At 47.4% G+C, this 19,940-nt stretch overlaps 1 protein-coding gene across 4 annotated transcripts in view; it reads right to left on the bottom strand.

Moving 5' to 3' along the window:
• The window catches only part of slmapa (sarcolemma associated protein a), a 62,423-nt gene that overhangs the window by 8,542 nt on the left and 33,941 nt on the right, over positions 1-19,940 (bottom strand). For all 4 annotated transcript variants that reach the window (XM_056302028.1, XM_056302039.1, XM_056302038.1 and 1 more), the window contains 6 exons: positions 17,745-17,804; positions 13,579-13,704; positions 11,908-11,982; positions 11,677-11,777; positions 10,183-10,387; positions 6,780-6,897 (listed from right to left, as the gene is read on the bottom strand). In XM_056302028.1, the coding sequence (XP_056158003.1) occupies positions 6,780-6,897; positions 10,183-10,387; positions 11,677-11,777; positions 11,908-11,982; positions 13,579-13,704; positions 17,745-17,804 (685 nt within the window). The remainder of the gene's footprint in view (positions 1-6,779; positions 6,898-10,182; positions 10,388-11,676; positions 11,778-11,907; positions 11,983-13,578; positions 13,705-17,744; positions 17,805-19,940) is intronic.

Raw genomic sequence — 19,940 nt, 5'->3', positions numbered from 1 at the left:
CAACAAAAGAATGGTGATAAAGAAGTTCGCGAGGGTAAGGGATGTAATGATACATTCAATTCACGATTCGATACACGATATGATTTTTTTCACGATTTTTTTTTTTACAATATGAGATTGAAGACAAATTATGACTGAAAAAAGATTCCTTTATTTCTCAGACAGAGAGCTACAAAATATATTTTCTTTTATCTTTTCTTTATCAAAGAATCCTTTATGTCTGAGGTAGGTTATAAACTAGGCAAAACAATGCATATTTTCCTTTTTTTTTCATTAAAGTGAAACTGAAAATAGCTTTTGTCTTAAATAACAAAAATAAAATGAATTTTAAAACTTCCCAAATCAAATAAATAAATAAATGAATAATACAAATAAAGAAAACCTCTTCAAATAAGCACACCGAGGCTTGGCCTGTGTTCCGAGCTTGGAATTTACATGTTGTTCTTTGAGGAATAAGTGTATCTACATTTTCAGGCAGAAGCGGACATTCCCTGGACATTCACAATAGGCCCTTTTCCACCGCCCTGGTGCCAGTGCCTAATCTAGAACCGGTTCCACGCTTTTCCACCAAAAAAAAGACTGGTGCCGGTGCCAAAAAACTGACACCAGCACGGCACCGCAAAATTGCTGGACCAGAAGTTGGAACATGATGTCAGCGGCTATGGGGGGGCCTACCGCAAGAAATACGCTGCCCCGTAAGCCCTGGCGGATGTCTATTGATGTTTAGTTTCGCAGTACAAATGCGTTTTTATGAATCCCACGGCACTTCTAAGCAAGAACCCTAACCCTAACCCTAACCCTAACCCCGCATAGCATCCAGGCGCTAGGATTCTAGGAAGACCCGCTCCTACGCCGCCTCTGATTAGCTAACCCCACCCTAACCTTAACCAACCCAACCAACGGAGGCAACAAGTACTGGCCAATCCTAGCACTTGAATGCTACGTGGGGCGTGTCTTGCCTAGAAGTGCCATGGGATTCATAATAACACAGGAAAAATAAGAAATTCGCCGCCATTTTGAGAAAACACGAGTGAAAGCTTCAGTAGAACAACAGAACAAATCACAAACAAACGGAAAAAGGTAAAGAAGGATTACAGAGATCATAAAAACGAACTGTAGAAAAGTGGTGCAGGAAGGAAGAAATTAAAAACCGGGCTAAATACTGAGTTAATGGCTAATGTACTGGGTCAAAGACCACCTAACCAAGAGACCGGTGCGTTAAATTCAGTGACAGCAATGCTAAAAGCAATGCGCGAATCGGACTCTACATTGCCGTGTGACCCTAGTAAGTTTTCATTTTTTTTCTGTACCACCTGCAAAGTCTTGGCGCCTTGATACAGCTACTGACGCGAGTGAAGACATCAAACAAGCCACCTCAAAACTAGATAGCCCTCCGCTGTTTAGAAATAGCATTGCCATTCGTTTTCATCTCACCGATTTGAATCGCCACACGTTTGTATCAGGAATTAACTGTCTCGTGAAGTATCGTTACACTCCTAGTGAGGGTGTAGGAGTGTCCTGTCAGAATAAGCGCAATAATAAACCCAGTATGTACCTAATATGACCCTGTGTTAAACCATCGCGGCGGGGTGTGGAGATTCTCAGCTGAGCAACCCGTGTTCATTTATACGTTCATTATGACCACCTGCCTAATATGCCGCCAAAACAGCAGTGTTCCGCCAAGGCATGGACTCCACAAGACCCTTGATGGTGTCCTATGGTATCTGGCACCAAAACATTAACAGCAGATCCTTCAAGTCGCAAGGTGCAGCTACTGTGGATCGGACTTGTTGGTCCGGTACATCCCATGGATGCTCAATCGGATTGAGATCTGGAGAATTTGGAGGCCAGGGCAATACCTTGAACACTTCATCATGTTCCTCAAAACATTCCTGAACAATGTGTGCCATGTGGCAGGGCGCATTATCTTGCCGAAAGAGCCCACTGTCATCAGGGAATACCACTGCCATGAAGGGGTGTACCTGGTGTGGAACCATGTTTAGGTAGGTGGCATGTGTCAAACTGACGTCCACATGAATGGCCAGACACAGGGTTTCCCAGCAGGACCCTGCCCAGAACATTAAACTCGCTCCGCCGACTTGTCATGTTCCCACAATGCATGCTGGTGCCATCACTTCCCTTGGTAAATGACGCACATGTACGCGGCCATCCACGTGATCTAAAAGAAAACAAGACTCATCAGACCAGGCGACCTTCTTTCTTCCACTGCTCCAAGATCCTGTTTCGATGCTTGTGTGCTCATTGTAGGCGCTTTGAATGGTGGACAGCAGCACTCTTACTGGTCTGCGGCTACGCAGCCCCATACGCAGCAGGGTGCGATGCACTGTACGCTGTGACACATTCCTCCCATAAATATCATTAACATGTTCTGTGACTTGTGCCACAGTAGACCTTCTGTCAGTTCGGACCAGACGGGATAGCCTTTGTTGCCCTCGCCCATCGATGAGCCTTGGGTGTCCAACGCAGATAATCTTCACGGTTTGCCCCTCCTTGGACCACTGTTGGTAAGTACTAGGGGTTGCATGACTTCACATTTTTTAAAGTCGGCAGTTATGTGATGAAAGTCGAGTCGACCTTGACTAACCGCTGATGACGTCATGAATAAACCCCTGGGAGAAGGGACAATCTGTATTAGCAACACTTAATGTATATGCTGTCAACAGACAGCTCGTAACATCATTTACATGGAACAGAAACAAGCAGAAACAACAAGTTGCAACTCAGCTGCAACAATGTATGCAACAATAACTTATATGCACTACAACTATAACTACCATTTAAGTGCGAAAAACGAAAAATTAAAATGTCGGGGGAAAGCACTTGAGGAGAAAAACAAAACTCAGGCAAGATCTAGCCTGTAAGCCTAATCGCCGTCATAGTCCTACTCAGTCACAGTTTTTGCTTTGAGATCCTGGTTTGTGTGCAAGAAGATAAGGCTATCAACGTGGGCTGGATGAAGGCTTGCCCGCTGTCATGTGATGGCCTTCCTAGCCGGAGAAAAGATTCTCCCACTCGGGGGACTGGTAGCTGGGATTGCCAAGTATATTTATATTTAAAAAAGCAGTAGATCGCTAAAGCCTTCTCCATGTACTGCAGCTACAGGTCTAATATCTTTGACAATGAAACTCACCAGTAAATTTGTGATTTCAGCGGCCTTTTCTCTGTTATGGCAGCGCGTTTGGTGAAGTCGCTAATTGACTGCTGTCGAGAGGATCTGGATCATTCCTCGGCAGCTATCGTTAGCGGGTGCCTTTTCAGATGAGTGTGCATGGCACTTGTACTTTTGTTGTATTTCAGAATGGACTTGCATATTTTGCAAGTGACAGTAGTACAGGTTTCATCTTTAGGGAAGTATTTCCACACACTTGATGTACCGCTACTGGTTTGCTGCGATGACCAGCCACCAGGCTTCCTCACCCGTTGTCTTCTCTAAGGCATCCATGTTGATCAGCTACTACCCGACGTCAAGATTAAAGCATCATCACAAAGTAGTAAAGTCGACAATTTGACTAGTCTGTGGAACCTCGAGCAGGTACTCGTCACTTCTGACCAGGAGCACCCCACAAGCCTTGCCGTTTCAGAGACGCTCTGACCCAGTGGTCTGGCCATAACAATTTGGCCCTTCTCAAAGTCGCCCAGGACTTTACTACTGCCCATTTTTCCTATATCCGACAAGTTGACAATGAGAACGGATTATTCGCTTACCATCTAATCTATCCAGACCTTGACGACATGTGCCCTTGTTTGGAGATGATCAACGGTTCACTTGTGAGTGGTCATAATGTTTTGGCTCATCAGTGTATGTGTTTGTGTGTGTGTGCATGTGCGTATCTCGTCTCAGAAGGCAGAGAGGGGGAGAGGGAAGCCCAGGAGAACCCTGACACGGTGGATGTGTAGTCGTTTAGGAGAACTGTCATCTCTGAAAAGGAGACCGATAGGACGGTGGACTGTATCCTGTTTGATAAATGCAGAGGAGTTGAGTTGTGCTTCCTGTGTCCTTCAAGCAGAAGGCCTAAACACCCGAGCAGCACACAAACTGTCTCAATAAACTCTCTTTTTCTGAAGCACATTAACTCTTTCAAAATCATCTCACTTAATGGTACAATCCTGAATCTCCGGTTGTTGCCTCAAGTGAAGGGGTTCAAGTATCGGGGTCTTGTTCACGAGTGAGGGTAGGATGGAGCAGGAGATTGACAAGGCGGATTGGTGCAGCATCAGCAGTAATGTAGACATTGTACCGGACCGTTGTGGTGAAGAGGGAGCTGAGGCGGAAGGCAAAGCTCTCAATTTACCAGCCAGTCTTCGTTCCAACCCTCAACTATGGTCATGAGCTTTGGGTAGTGACCAAAAGGGTGAGATCGCAGATACAAGTGGCTGAAATGAGTTTCCTCGTTAGGGTGTCTGGGCTCAGCCTTAGACATAGGGTGAGGAGCTCGGACATCCGGAGGGAGCTCGGAGTAGAGCCACTGCTCCTTTGCGTCGAAGGGGAGCCAGTTGAGGTGGTTCGGGCATCTGATTAGGATGCCTCCTGGGCGCCTTCCTTTGGAGGTTTTCCGGTCATGTCCAACTGGGAGGAGACCCCGGGGTAGACCCAGAGCTCGCTGGAGGGACTACATGTCCAATCTGGCCTGGGAATGTCTTGGGATCCCCCAGGAGGAGCTGGAGGGCGTTGCTGGGGAAAGGGACGTCTGGAGTGCCCTACTTAGCTTGCTGCCACCACAACCCGACCCCGGAGAAGCAGCTGATGATGAGATGCGATGAGATGAGAATACTTTCCTGGTTTTATTTAACAGTGTGTCTCCTATGTAGGTGTTGGTCAGGAGAGTGTTGTTTGAGCTCCATTCACAATGAACCAGAGTCAGCAGCACTGTTGTGTCAGAAACTAAAAACCTGGTTGAACCTGAGTTTTACTTACTGATGTTGCACATTCTGTTGGTAAAGGTCTTCTACCAGCTTGTTCTGTCATATCTGCTTGTTAGACACAACAACGTCACTTCTTCAAACTCTACCCTACCGTCCAAGCCCTACTTGACACGAACCATCAAAATGAGCAAGTATGAAAAGAATTCATAATTTAAATGTTCATGGTTCAGCGACTGTAAATATACCAGCGATGCAACGTATCAAAAGGGATGTTTATTAACATGTAAATCTTCAGGATTGTAGCTTTAAAGAGGTGATAAGATGAATGAAGAATGCAGAAATAGTCATTATACTGTAACCACCCATCATCTCAGCTAATGATCTCATAGGATAACAAGACCAACTTTTTCATTTTCAGTTCGCAACAGATAACATGATTCAGCGTTTACTGGTGGACCTCTAAACCTCAGTAACTCTTAAGTTTCACCGAGCAAACCTGACTGGTCAAACATGTATTGTTAGCATGCTGATAACTCCCATAATGCACAGCAAGTTTTATCAGTTGCTAGCCGGATTCTTTTTTTTCGGATCCCCGCCCCCTTTCTCTCCAACTGCACTTGGCCAATTACCCCACTCTTCTGAGACATCCTGTTCGTTGCTCCACCCCCTCTGCTGATCTGGGGAGGGCTGCAGACTAGCACGTCTCCTCCGATACATGTGGAGTCCCCAGCTGCTTCTTTTCACCTGACAGTGAGGAGTTTCACCAGGGGGATGTAGCGTGTGGGAGGAACACGCTGTTCCCCCCGGCCCCCTCCGAACAGGTGCCCCGACCGACCAGAGGAGGCGCTAGTGAGGCGACCAGGACACATGCCCACATCCAGCTTCCCACCAGCAGATACGGCCAATTGAGTCTGTAGGGACGCCTGACCAAGCCGGAGGTAACACGGGGATTCGAACCGGGGATCCCTGTGTTGCTAGGCAACAGAATAGACCGCTATGCTACCCCGACGCCCGCTATCTTGATTCTTGTGGTAAGCAGGTTTTTGGGTTTTTTTATTCTGTGTGTCCACTACTTTGGAGAAAAGGTTTCAGGATGAAACGTGTGTTGGTGACTGCTGTATTGACTGGCACGATATCTTTTAACAAGTATCCCGATTCTGATTTACAGGGATTATGGGAACGCAGTGCTGTTGGGCTGTACCTCGTAACTTATCAGACAGTACTTTACAAATATTTCACCCAAAAATTGTTGAACAAGTATTGTGAACTCAATGTTCACAGCTAAAGGGAATGTGGAACAAGTTCTGGGCAGAGGGTTCTTCTCACCAACACTGTAATGGTGAAGCTTATTTCAGCAGTATGGGTGGGGAAGTGTGTGTGTGTCTGTGTGTGTAAATACACAAATGGCCAGATGATCAAAAGCGCTGGAGTCAGTTCCTCCTGTCCACCCACCTCTCTACCCTCCATTCTCCTGCATCAGTCTTTGCTCTCTCATGTTTCTGTCAATCTTGTTCCATCAACCCTTCTTTTCCCATCCAGTCAGCTTTTCACCAATCTTCCAACACCTCCCCGCCTTTCTACATCCTTCTGTCAGTCAGCGGTTACTTTCTCTCTCTCTTCTTCTCTGTGTCTCCCTCACACTTTTAGCCTATGTGTCTGATCACACATCTCACAACCCATGTCCATGAGCCACGTCTGTAAGCAATGTTTTATTTAGATGCCATGAGGTTTAGCGTCATGTGCACTAAGCGATGTTTTTAAGCCATTCCAGAACACCACCGAGAAAGAAACAATGTTTTAAAAACACAAATTTCCTCTAAATATATATGCAAGAAAATGACAGACAAACCTGTAAAGCACCATGTCTTGGTAGTGGTGTGTGTGTGTGTGTGTACCTGTCGAGCTCCGTCTCCAGGCGATGCAGTTTGTCGAGCAGGGTGCTCCTCTCAGATCTCAGACTGTCACACTCCTGCTGCAGGCAAACACACTGCTGTTGCAGAGCATCACAGTCCGCTGGACAACGAGAGAGAGAGAGAGAGAGAGAGAGAGAGAGAGAGAGAGAGAGAGAGAGAGAGAGAAAGAAAGAGAGCGAGAAAGAGAGCGAGAGCGAGAAGAAAAACATCTTTCAATTACCACTGTTGTGACTACAATTACACAGCCCCACAGGGAATGAGGCTGAATGAAAATAGTGTTGGGTATTAATCACCGGCTTTTTCTGGCCAGTCTCAGAGCAAATGTCTCTCACAAAACCAGAGAACACGTACATTGTGTGTGTGTGTGTGTGTGTGTGTGTGTGTGTGTGTGTGTGAGAGTTCATCTCATGTCGCGACGGAGGAACAGCTGCTACCGACCTGACCTGTGCCTATAGAACAACTTACATACACTTTCATAATTTTACCCTTAAATGCCTGATAATCTGAGATGAAAAGAATATTCAAGCAAATTTATTTTCACGTTTATATACACACATGAACAACATCCATATGAAAAACATTTTCTTTCTAAATAACAAATCTTTTTTTCTTTCAGCTGCTCCCGTTAGGGGGCGCCACAGCGGATCATCCGTTTCCATCTCTTCCTGTCCTCTGCATCTTCCTCTGTCACACCAGCCACCTGCATGTCCTCCCTCACCACATCCATAAACCTCCTCTTTGGCCTTCCTCTTCTCCTCTTCCCTGGCAGCTCCATATTCAGCATCCTTCTCCCAGTATACCCAGCATCTCTCCTCCACACATGTCCAAACCATCTCAAGCTTGTTTCTCTTGCTTTGTCTCCAAACCGTCCAACCTGAGCTGTCCCTCTAATATACTCGTTCCTAATCCTGTCCTTCTTCATCACTCCCAATGAAAATCTTATCTTCATCTCTGCCACCTCCAGCTCCACCTCCTGTCTTTTCATCAGTGCCACTGTCTCCAAACCATACAACATAGCTGGTCTCACTACCATCTTGTAAACCTTCCCTTTAACTCTTGCTGGTACCCTTCTGTCGCAATTCACTCCTGACACTCTTCTCCACCCACTCCACCCTGCCTGCACTCTTCTCTTCATCTCTCTTCTGCACTCCCCGTTACTTTCAAGAGTTGACCCCAAGTATTTAAATTTGTCCACCTTCATCACCTCTACTTCTTGCATCCTCACCATTCTGCTGTCCTCCCTCTCGTTTATGCATAGGTATTCCGTCTTGCTCCTACGGACTTTCATTCCTCTTCTCTCCAGTGCATACCTCCACCTCCCCAGGCTCTCCTCCACCTGCACCCTACTCTCACTACAGATCACAATGTCATCCGCGAACATCATAGTCCACGGAGACTCCTGCCTGATCTTATCCGTCAACCTGTCCATCACCACTGCAGACAAGAAAGGGCTCAGAGCCGATCCTTGATGTAATCCCACCTCCACCTTGAACCCATCTGTCATTCCAACCACACACCTCACCACTGTCACACCTCATACATATCCTGCACCACTCCTACATACTTCTCTGCAACTCCCGACTTCCTCATACAATACCACACCTCCTCTCTCGGCACCCTGTCATATGCTTTCTCTAAATCCACAAAGACACAATGTACCTCCTTCTGACCTTCTCTATACTTCTCCCTCAACATTCTCAAAGCAAACATCACATCTGTGGTGCTCTTTCCTGGCATGAAACCACACTGCTGCTCGCTGATCATCACCTCTCCTCCTCTTAACCTAGCTTCTATTACTCTTTCCCATATCTTCATGCTGTGGCCGATCAACTTTACACCTCTGTAGTTGCTGCAGGTCTGCACATCACCCTTATCACCAGGTCTGCTTTCTGTCCCCAAAGTCCAAACTCCAACACAGAGAGGCAGTTTTTATGCCCCACATATCTGGAACAAATTCCCAGAAAACTGCAGGTCTGCTGCAACTCTCAGTTCCTTTAAATCAAGGCTGAAGACGTTCCTATTTGCACTGCCTACGGCCGAACAAAATTTGAAGGTTTTCATTATTTACCATTGCACTGTAACTTTTACTTTCTTTTTGTTTTTAAGTGTCTTTTTATTGCCTTATATTGCTTTTCTTGAACTTTTATGTTTTATGTAAAGCATTTTGAATTGCCTTGATGCTGAAATGTTCTATACAAATAAATCCGCCTTGGCTTATTCTTGAAAATCGGTACCAGTGTGCTTCTTCTCCACTCCTCAGGCATCCTCTGCCTTTCCAAGATTGTGTTAAACAATCTAGTTAAAAAACCCCACTCCCATCTCTCCTAAACATCTCCATGTCTCCACAGGTATGTCATCAGGACCAACTGCCTTTCCACTCTTCATCCTCTTCATAGCTGCCCTCACTTCCTCCTTGCTAATCCACCACACTTCCTGATTCACTATCCTCACATCATCCAACCTTCTCTCTCATTTTCTTCATTCATCAGCCCCTCAAAGTACTCCTTCCACCTTCTCAGCACACTCTCCTCACTTGTCAACACATCTCTATCCTTCATCGCTCTAACCTGCTGCACATCCTTCCCAGCTCGCTCCCTCTGTCTAGCCAATTGGTACAAGACCTTTTCTCCTTCCTTCGTGTCTAACCTGTCATACAACTCACCATACGCATTTTCCTTTGCCTTCACCACCTCTCTCTTCATCTTATGCTGTGTCTCTGAGTTGTATTCCTGTGTACTTTCTTCATCTCTCTGACTATCCCACTTCTTCTTCACTAACCTCTTCCCCTGTATACTTTGCTGTACTTCCTCATGCCACCACCAAGTCTCCTTGTCTTCCTTCCTCTGTCCTGATGACACACCAAGTACCATCCTAGCTGTCTCCCTCACCATTTCTGCAGTGGTTGCCCAGCCATCCAGCAACTCTACACTACCACCCAGTGCCTGTCTTAACTCCTCCCTGAACTCCACACAACAGTCTTCCTTCTTCAACTTCCACCATTTGATCATTGTCTCTGCCTTCACTCTCTTCCTCTTCTTGGTCTCCAAAGTCATCCTACAGACTACTATCCGATGATGCCTAGCTACGCTCTCCCGTCACCACTTTGTAGTCTCCAATCTCTTTTAGATCGCGCCTTCTACATAAGATATAGTCACCTGTATGCACCTTCCTCCACTCTTATATGTCACCCCGTGTTCCTCCCTCTTCTTGAAATACATATTCATCATTTCATTTCTAAAATTAAAAAAAATGCTAAAAAAAAAAAAATAACTGGGTTATGTGGGTGTACAGCTCTCAGTACACCATATATCATAAAGTACAATTCACTAAGTCTCTGAAGGTCATGTGATATTCTTTTTTAAATAACCCCTCCTCTCTCTCTTACCCTGTAGCTGGTTAGCTTTGTGCTGGTACTGGGTCTGTTGTGTGAAGGCTTCCTGTAGCCGCCTGATCTCCTCTTCATATTTGGCAGCTGTGATGCGCCAGTGTTCCAGCTCTGAGCGAACATTACCCAAGTCAGCCTGCAGGGTGGCGATCTCGCGCTCCCTTTCCGATGTGGCTGCTTCCATGGTGTGGCGCAGAACAAGAATCTGGAATCGGCAGAGATACAGAGAAACTGATCCAAACAGACTGGGAGACGTGAATGACAATATGTATCTCGGTGCATGCTCCGTAATGCAAGGAAGGAACCCCAAGAAAGGTGAATCAGTTCATCTGGACACAACGTTTAGTTGGAGAAACATTTCATCCCTCATCTAAGTGACTTTGTCAGTCTCAGCTGACTGCAGGTATCCCCACCCTTACAAACAGCCAAGGCTCAGCGTTTTCAGTTTTTATTTTTCAAACCCATCCAGCATGCCGAATTTCACCACAAGAGGTTACTGTTACATAACCTCACACGAAAAGGAACAACTTTTGGATCCGTGGAAACATAAACTTCGGGTGAAAATCAGTTTAAAAATCTGGGTATTTTTCGGTGAAAATTCGGTAAAAACCATAAACGCTGAGCCTTACAAACAGCATAGTTACATACTAACCAAAACCAGCGACTGGTTTCATATGCAAATGCCATGACCATTAACTGTTAATTGGAGTTACAATGGCCACGTGTACTGTTCGGAGAGGATTGAGAATAGTTGTAATCACAGCATTGTAAGATGGCAACAGATGTACTCTTAGGCCCCCTCCTCGGTTCAGGGATGGTCGTTCCCTCTTCACATAAGATGGCCTCTTTGACCCCCCCTATTCAAACCAGCGTTCCTGCCTATCAAGGATGTGCACATCCTCATCCTTGAAAGACAGGTCACTGGTCTGTAGATGGTGTAGACTGTGTGTAGATGGTGTAGACTGTGTAGATGGTGGAGACTGTGGAGTCCTGGTCTGACTTGTTAGCTCTCGTGTTGTGCCATCCTCTTGGCCAGCGTCCGTTTAGTTTCCCTGATGTACAAGTCACAGCAATCCTCCTGGCACTTAACAGCGTATATTGCTCTGTTTGTGCCGGGGGACCCGATCCTTGGTGTGGACCAACTTCTGGTGCAGCGTGTTTTGGGGTTTGAAAGCAACTGAGTGAGTGTATTGTTTATAAGGGTGGGGATACTTGCAGTCAGTTTAGACTGAAGAGGTCACCTGGGTGGTGAAACGTATCTGTCGATAAACGCTGTATCCAGATGAACTGACTCAACCTTTGATTTTCCTGGATTACTGAGCATGCATCGAGACATGCAGCATGAGGCGTTTGAGTTAATTTGCCTTACTTCCCACCACATGTCCTGTGATGCAACCATTGGGCATGCGCCCATCATGATGACCATGCTGAAACGATATATCGTGCAGCCCTATTGGGCACTACCACTGTCAGGGTAAGGGGGGGGGGTCATACCTCCTCCTGGGCGGAGTACAGCTCCTCTCTGGTGGTACAGATGGTGCTCTCCCTCTGCTCTCTAAGAGCCTCCATGTCTGCCTGCAACCTACCCAACTGAGCTACAACACGCACATACACACACACACACACACACACACACGCACACACACACACAGATAAACATGAAGGCCAGGAGGGCTAAAGATAGATTATTGTGTGTATACAGTGACATGGTGTGTTTGTACTAACTCTGTAGATACTGGATCTGTTTCGTGGACTCCTCAGTCTGCTTACAGTTGCTCCTCCTTTCCTCCTCCAACAGAGCTGCAAAACAAACCTATCCAGTCAAGCACCATGTCATCATACCAGTTTCTCGTTTCCATTTCTAGAATGAAACATGGAGTTTATCCAGTACATATCTCAGACTGAAAGAGTCCCTCATTAGATTCAGACTGCTCTGCTCAGCGGCACTGTCTTATTCCCAGGCCTTTCTTATACCTTGTAGTTCATCCATCCATCCATCTATTATCCAAACCACTTATCCTGCTCTCAGGGTCGTGGGGATGCTGGAGCCTATCCCAGCAGTCATTGGGTGGCAGGCGGGGCGACACCCTGGACAGGCCGCCAGTCCATCACAGGGCCCACACACACACACACACCTAGGGACAATTTAGTTCTGCTGAGTCACGTGACCTACATGTCTTTGGACTGCGGGAGGAAACCAGAGCACCCGGAGGAAACCCACGCAGACACGGGGAGAACATGCAAACTCCACACATAGGACAACCCCTAAGGTTGGACTACCCCGAGGCTCAAACCCAGGACCTTCCACACTGAAATATTTATTTTACAATTGAGCAGTAGTCACTAGTAGCATTAGCATTAGTTGCCTTGTTCTTCCTGATATTTCAGCCCGATGACGGAGGGCTGATCGTTTTGTGTCGATCAACATTATTGCCTCTACAGCGGAGCAACCAATTAAATTTTAGTTAAATTCTCAAAAATTTTCAAAGATTCACCTTTTTGTGAAGAACAAGACTCCCACTGGAAAATAATGCCGGAATGTCTGGACTGATGATTTCACAATTCGGTTCATGTATCCAGGGCAACACCAGAACGACTGGGATTTCACTCCTACCTAAAACCACCATGGGCGGTCAAAATGACCGCCAGTTTTTAAACTCTATATTCTGTCAAGATAAATACCCAACTGAGATATTAATGCGTCAGTATGTCTGTTATGAAACTAACTGACACCAAAATTAACATTTTAACAACTTTAATACTAATTTTAAACCATTTAAAATGGTCGCTGTCCAACGCCTGTAAATACTGCAGCGCCTCGGTGGTAGTCACGGTGCGTCTGTAACGGCATCTGTAACCAGATATGTTGGCAGTAATCAGGAATCAAGGTTAGACTATTTCTCTCCACTGGAGGGCGCTAGTGTGTTTCTAGGACAGAGCAACGAACTTCACGAAGGAAATGACGCCACCAACACGTCATGCGCACCGCTCATGGTCGTTTCAGGTAGAGCTTATAACTTTTTTTAGTGCAACTGATCTGAAATTCGTTTTAATGCAAATATATGTAGTTTTAGGAGAATTCGCGGAGCGGCAGGTCTGTATCTTTTTTTCTGTCACAAAGTTATTAAACTGTGAAAATCAAAACCGTCAGAATGCCAGCCTTGGTCACTGTAGAGTCAACCCGTTTAAAACATTTTTATGACTGATAAGGATTATTTAAATCCAATTCTCAGGTTTACATTTTCAAGGCCAAGGGCTGCGATAATGTGGGAAAACCCCGGGGTAATTGGTGGGTTATGGGCGTGGGGTGTTATGGGTAAATATGTGAACAGCAGCTGTGGTGACAGTAATCACATCACCGCTCGTTGCTGGCAGGGATGCTGCAGCATGACTTACCCTGCAGCTCCAGACATTTCTGTTTGCCGGTGTTGGCTAACTCCTGGGCCTCCAGCAGCTCTCTGTGGAGATGGTTGATGACCTGCTCCGTGTCGCCAGGCTCTAAACCGGCCCGACGCAATTCATCTATGCAAAAAAAAACAAAAACAAAAACAAATCACAAAAAGTTGAACACTCCCTGGGATCCGAGTGTGTGTGTGTGTCTGATGTCTTTGGATGGTGACAAATCTGGAGTTAAAAGCGTGTGTGCGCGCGTGTTGGTTGTGTGTGTCTTGTATTAGCCAATGAGAGGTCTTAAGGTCCAGGTGATGTCATCAGGGCCAGATGTTCACATTTAGGATGACATCATCACCACAACACCCCTCCCTCCCACTCCTTCTCCATCGTTCTCAGAGCAGATCTCAACGTTCTCTCCCTCTCATCACTACAACTGGTTTGTCCTCTGGAGGCATCTGGTTCATTATCTAATTTAGATCTTTTAAAAAGTAAACGAGGTTAGATAGCTGCAACTTCGTCATTCATTTGAAATTCATTTATCCCCGGCTGAATAAATCTCAACCTGGATTCAGCAGTGACAGTTGAGAGAGCCAGCTGTTAACGCAGTATGACAGTAACGTCTGTCCCTGTATGAAGGACAGACAGCACATCAGTTACCTCGCTGATCTCCTACGGGGGTGATATCTAGACCCGCGTGTTGGCATAAAGAGTTGTTCTCTCAAAAGAAGACATTCACTCGTTAATTCTCCAAACCGCTTATCCTGCTCTCTCCTGGTCATGGAGATGCTGGAGCCTATGCCAGCAGTCATTGGGCGGCAGGCGGGGAGACACCCTGGACAGGCTGCCAGGCCATCAGAGGGCCAACACACACACACACCTAGGGCAATTCAGTACGGCCGATTCACCTGACCTCCATGTCTTTGGACTGTGGGAGGAAACCGGAGCACCCGGCTGAAACCCACACAGACATGGGGACTCCACATGGAGTGTGGAGACCCCCAAGGTTGGACTACCCCGGGGCTCAAACCCAGAACCTTCTTGCTGTGATGCAACTGCGCTAACCACTGCGCCACTGTGCCGCCTCAAAAGAAGATAAGTTAAAAAACGTTACTTTAAATCAAAACCAACCACAAAATCCCCAGGTCCAAACTGTGGCAAACACAGGTATGTGGCCAGAGGTGGATTAATGATGTGTTCCTGGACACGAGCTGATGAAAGAAGGACCGAAGAGACAAGAGAGTAAAAATGCCCCTATAAAAAAGAAGACTAAGCTGAAGATAGAAAAAACAAAAAAATCCCAGCTCAAGTGCCAAACTTCCAAGTTAATCAGCTCTGAGGTGGCGACAACCATGCCAGCTAAACACATGGACCCTCTAGTGGCCAGCATAAGATACTGAAACTGCTTGTGAGGATCAGGGCCTCAGCTATGAAGCTTGAACCCATTAATCCACAAAGGCTTCACTCGGCCCTGCCACCCTGAATTTCATTAAGTGGGATGATGGATGGCACAAGGATGATGATTCGCTCAGGATATTTTTGCATAGCAGAGTGGAGAAACAACGAGACACTGAACCTCTCCACTGAAATAAATACTATTCCTTGTCAGGCTGCGCAGGATAATAAAGCTATTAAAACCAGAGGCATGCAACACACAGCTAGCTACTAGCTAAGCAGCTAGCTTTGTCACAGAAAACAATGATGAATGACCACTAAAACGGCTTACAACTCCTGCTACATCCAGCTTCAAAAACCTCATTCATTCATCATCAGCCGCTTCTCCGGGGTCGGGTCGCGGTGGCAGCAACCTAAGGAGGGCACAATGCCCTCCAGCTCTTCCTTGGGATCCCAAGGCGTTCCCAGGCCAGACTGGACATGTAGTCCCTCCAGCGAGTTCTGGGTCTACCCCGGGGTCTCCTCCCAATTAGATGTGCCTGGAAAACCTCCAAAGGAAGGCGCCCAGGAGGCATCCTAATCAGATACCCGAACCACCACAACTGGCTCCTTTCGACACGAAGGAGCCAGCATGGCTCTACTCCGAGCTCCTCGCCCTATCTCTAAGGCTGAGCCCAGACACCCTACTGAGGAAACTCATTTCAGCCGTTTGTATCTGCGATCTCACCCCTTTGGTCACTAGCCAAAGCTCATGACCATAGGTGAGGGTTGGAACCAAGATTGACTGGTAAATTGAGAGCTTTGTCTTCTGGCTCAGCTCCCTCTTCACCACAACGGTCCGGTACAACGTCCGCATCACTGCTGATGCTGCACCAATCCAAATGTCAATCTCCTGCTCTACAAGAGCGTCCGGGTGGCGTGGCGGTTTATTCCATTGTGTACCAACATGGGGATTACCGGTTCAAATTCCCGTGTTACCTCCAGCTTGGTCGGGTGTCCCTACAGACACAATTGGCCGTGTCTGCGGGTGGCAAGCTGGATGTGGGTATGTGTCCTGGCCGCTGCACTAACACCTCCTCTGGTTGGTCGGGGTACCTGTTCGGGGGGAGGGGGAACTGGGGGGGAACAGTGTGATCCTCCCATGCGCTACGTCCCCCTGGCAAAACTCCACACTGTCAGATGAAAAGATGCGGCTGGTGACTCCACATGTATGGGAGGAGGCATGTGGTAGTCTGCAGCCCTCCCCGGATCGGCAGAGCGGGTGGAGCAGCGACCGGGGCGGCTCAGAAGAGTGGGGTAATTGGCCAAGTACAATTGGGGAGAATAAGGGGGGGGGGGGATCTCCCGCTCTATATACTACCATCATTCGTGAACAAGACCCCGAGACGCCAGAGAGTTGACATTCCACATCCCGAGGACCAGTCGGTGATGCCTGATGTCAACGTCAAAATAGTACTGCTACCCAGCTAATAGCAATACACACACACACAAACACACACACCCCATCCTATGATAATTAGTCATGCATCATCCCGACAACCAATGTAATGACAACAAATAGAAGCAGAGAGCAGGCCTAACCCAGCCCAGCATGACGTGGTCTGGGCAGGTCTAGCGGTAAGGCTAATATCATCTGCGGACACAGAATTTCCACTGTAGCGTTTGTCTTGTCCAGCTGAGCTCATTAACACACACAAACAGTACTGCCCCGTCAGTTCCAGGCTACACCTCGTTTGAACCGTCTCCACTGACATGACCTTTGACCTCTGATCATTACCAAGGATTAAAGTGATGTCATGTAAGAGAGTTTGTTTGGCGTGATGTAAAATTTTACATTCACATACAATGAATGGAATGTGTGTGAAGATTCCAGTTTGCTACCTTTTATACCTTCACTTATATTCATGTTTTACCTTTATCTCCTTTAAAACAAAAAATGTTCCCCCTTTTTCTCCCCAATTGTATCCAGCCAATTACCCCACTCTTTCAAGCCGTCCTGGTCGCTGCTCCACCCCCTCTGCCGACCCGGGGAGGGCTGCAGACTACCACATGCCTCCATGTGGAGTCGCCAGCCGCCTCTTTTCACCTGACAGTGAGGAGTTTCACCAGGGGGACATAGCACGTGGGAGGATCATGCTATACCCCCCAGTCCCCCCCCCGAACAGGCGCCCTTACCAACCAGAGGAGGCGCTAGTGCAGTGACCAGGACACATACCCACATCCAGCTTCCCACCCACAGAATTGTGTCTGTAGGGACACCTGACCAAGCCAGAGGTAACACGGGGATTCGAACTGGCGACCCCCGTGTTGGTAGGCAACAGAATAGACCGCTACACTACCCAGGCGCTCCCCTTTTTTTTTTTAAATTGTTTTTTTTTTTTTGATGTTGAGATACTTTATTGATCCCCGTAGGGAAATTCCTCTCTGCATGTAAGCCATCCTAGCTGTGTAGCTAAGAGCAGTGGGCAGCCGCCGTGCAGCACCACGGGACCCACTCCAGCTTGTCTCACCAGGCCTTGCTCAGGGGCACAGACAGGAGTATTAACCCTAACATGCATGTCTTTTTGATGGTGGGGGAAACTGGAGCGTAATTTCCCTACGGGGATCAATAAAGTACCCCAAAAAGAAAACAAAAAACAAAATGACTTTTCCTTCGGTCCGTTAGTGAAAGAACAGTGACAGTGGAATTAGATTCAGTGGAAGAGCAGAGGAGCAGTGAGGAGAGAAGAGACCAGTAGAACAGAGTATAGAAGTGAGGTTGGTGTTGCCATGGTTACCTTTGAGTAGAGCCACACTGTTCTGGGGCTCGTTCAGCTCATGGTCATCCATGTTCCCGTCTGACACACACACAAGTAAACATCATCGGTTCAGATTAACACGAAAACAAGTGTCACTGGTGTATTTAATCCTCATGTTCTGTTCAGTAAACAGCAACGGACGGACTTTATCAGTCACACTGGGTCAAGCCACTTCTGCATTTTACAGCATCACAACTGCAAAATTAATTCAAACATATTCAGACTATCTCATCGTCATCTCAGTTATGACTCATATAAACATGGTCATCAGCTGTCAGTGGAAGAATTATTCCATATTATGAATGGCTTTTGTAGTTTCTCATTTCACTGACTGGCAGGACTTTGCCAGGAAAAAGGACAGGGTGTGGGCGTCCGGGTGGCGTGGCGGTCTATTCCGTTGCCTAACAACACGGGGCTCACCGGTTCGAATCCCCGTGTTACTTCCGGCTTGATCGGGTGTTCCTACAGACACAGTTGGCCGTGTCTGCGGGTGGGAAGCCGGATGTGAGTATGTGTCCTGGTCGCTGCACTAGCGCCTCCTCTGGTCAGTCGGGGCGTCTGTTCGGGGGGAGGGGGATTGGGGGAAATAACGCGATCCTCCCACACAATCCCCCATGGTGAAACTCCTCACTGTCAGGTGAAAAGAAGCAGCTGGTGACTCCACATGTATCAGAGGGGGCATGTGGTAGTCTGCAGCCCTCCCCGGGTCAGCAGAGAGGGCGGAGCAGCGACCAGGACGGCTCAGAGAGTAGGGTAATTAGCCAAGTACAATTGGGGAGAAAAAGGGGGGAATCCCCAAAAAATGACAGGGTGCATAATGTTTTCCATCTTCATCAGAGAGGAAGGCAGGTGGTGTTGAGTTAGAAGAAGAAGAGGCGGTGTTGTGTCCAACCAGCAGATGACAGAAGAAGCTGGTAGAAGACCTTCACCAACACATGCAACTCGGGTTCAACCAGGTTTTTAGTGCGGTGGTGGGGAAGCTGCTGACACAACAATCTTTTTTTTTTATTGGATCCCCCCCCCCCTTTTCTCCCCAATTGTACCCAGTCAATTACCCCACTCTTCCGAGCCGTCCCGGTCTCTGCTCCACCGCCTCTACCGATCCCGGGAGGGCTGCAGACTACCACATGCCTCCTCCCATACATGTGGAGTCGCCAGCCGCTTCTTTTCACCTGACAGTGAGGACTTTCACCAGGGGGACGTAGCGCGTGGGAGGATCACGCTACTCCCCCCAGTTACCTCTCCCCCTTGAATGGACGCCCTGACCGACCAGAGGAGGCGTTAGTGCAGTGACCAGGACACACACCCACTTCTGGCTTTTCACCCGCAGACACAGCCAACTGTGTCTGTAGGGAAACCCGACAAAGCCGGAGGTAACACGGGGATTCGAACCGGCGATCCCCGTGTTGGTAGGCAATGGAATAGACCGCCACGCCACCCGGACATCCCCTCCACAAAAATAATTTTTGAACAGAGCCCTGACCTTTACAGTAATAAAACACAACAGTTGCCCCATCTCAGCACACTTGTCAGTAGGTTAAAGGAACACAACAACCTTCAGGTTTCCGAATTTACTCGTGCAAACCCTGAGATGAAGAACCGGGCGTGCTCGTTATGAAACAGGGCTCACAAAAGCTGCTCGGTGGTGACTGCCTTAAAAGTCAACAGCAGCTGAACACAGGAGACTGTCAGCTGGGATTTAGACCAACAACAAACTGACAATCCTCTGACACCAAACTACTGATGACTGGTCAGCTAGCAGATAGAGAGAGACAGACAGAGCGAGAGAGAGAGAGAGAGAGAGAGAGAGAGAGAGAGAGAGAGAGAGAGAGAGAGAGAGAGAGAGAGAGAGCGTGAGAGACAAACACAGAGACACAGAAACAAAGAGACACAGAGAGACAGAGAGAAACAAACAGAGAGAGTGAGACAGACAGACAGAGAGACAGACAGCCAGACAGACAGACGGACAGCTAGAGACAGAGAGAAACAGAGAGCGAGACAGACAAAGAGACAGACAGACAGAGAGAGACAGGCAGACAGAGACACAGAGAGAGACAGACAGACACAGAGAGAGAGACGGAGAGACAGACAGAGAGATAGAGACAGAGAGAGACAGAGAAAGTGAGACATATTGATGGGTATAATGTTGTGTTAATGTTCATTATTAGTGTTATT

Source organism: Lampris incognitus, chromosome 2, assembly GCF_029633865.1.
Source record: "Lampris incognitus isolate fLamInc1 chromosome 2, fLamInc1.hap2, whole genome shotgun sequence".
Lineage (NCBI taxonomy): Eukaryota > Metazoa > Chordata > Actinopteri > Lampriformes > Lampridae > Lampris > Lampris incognitus.
This window is presented reverse-complemented; position numbering and strand designations above follow the sequence as displayed.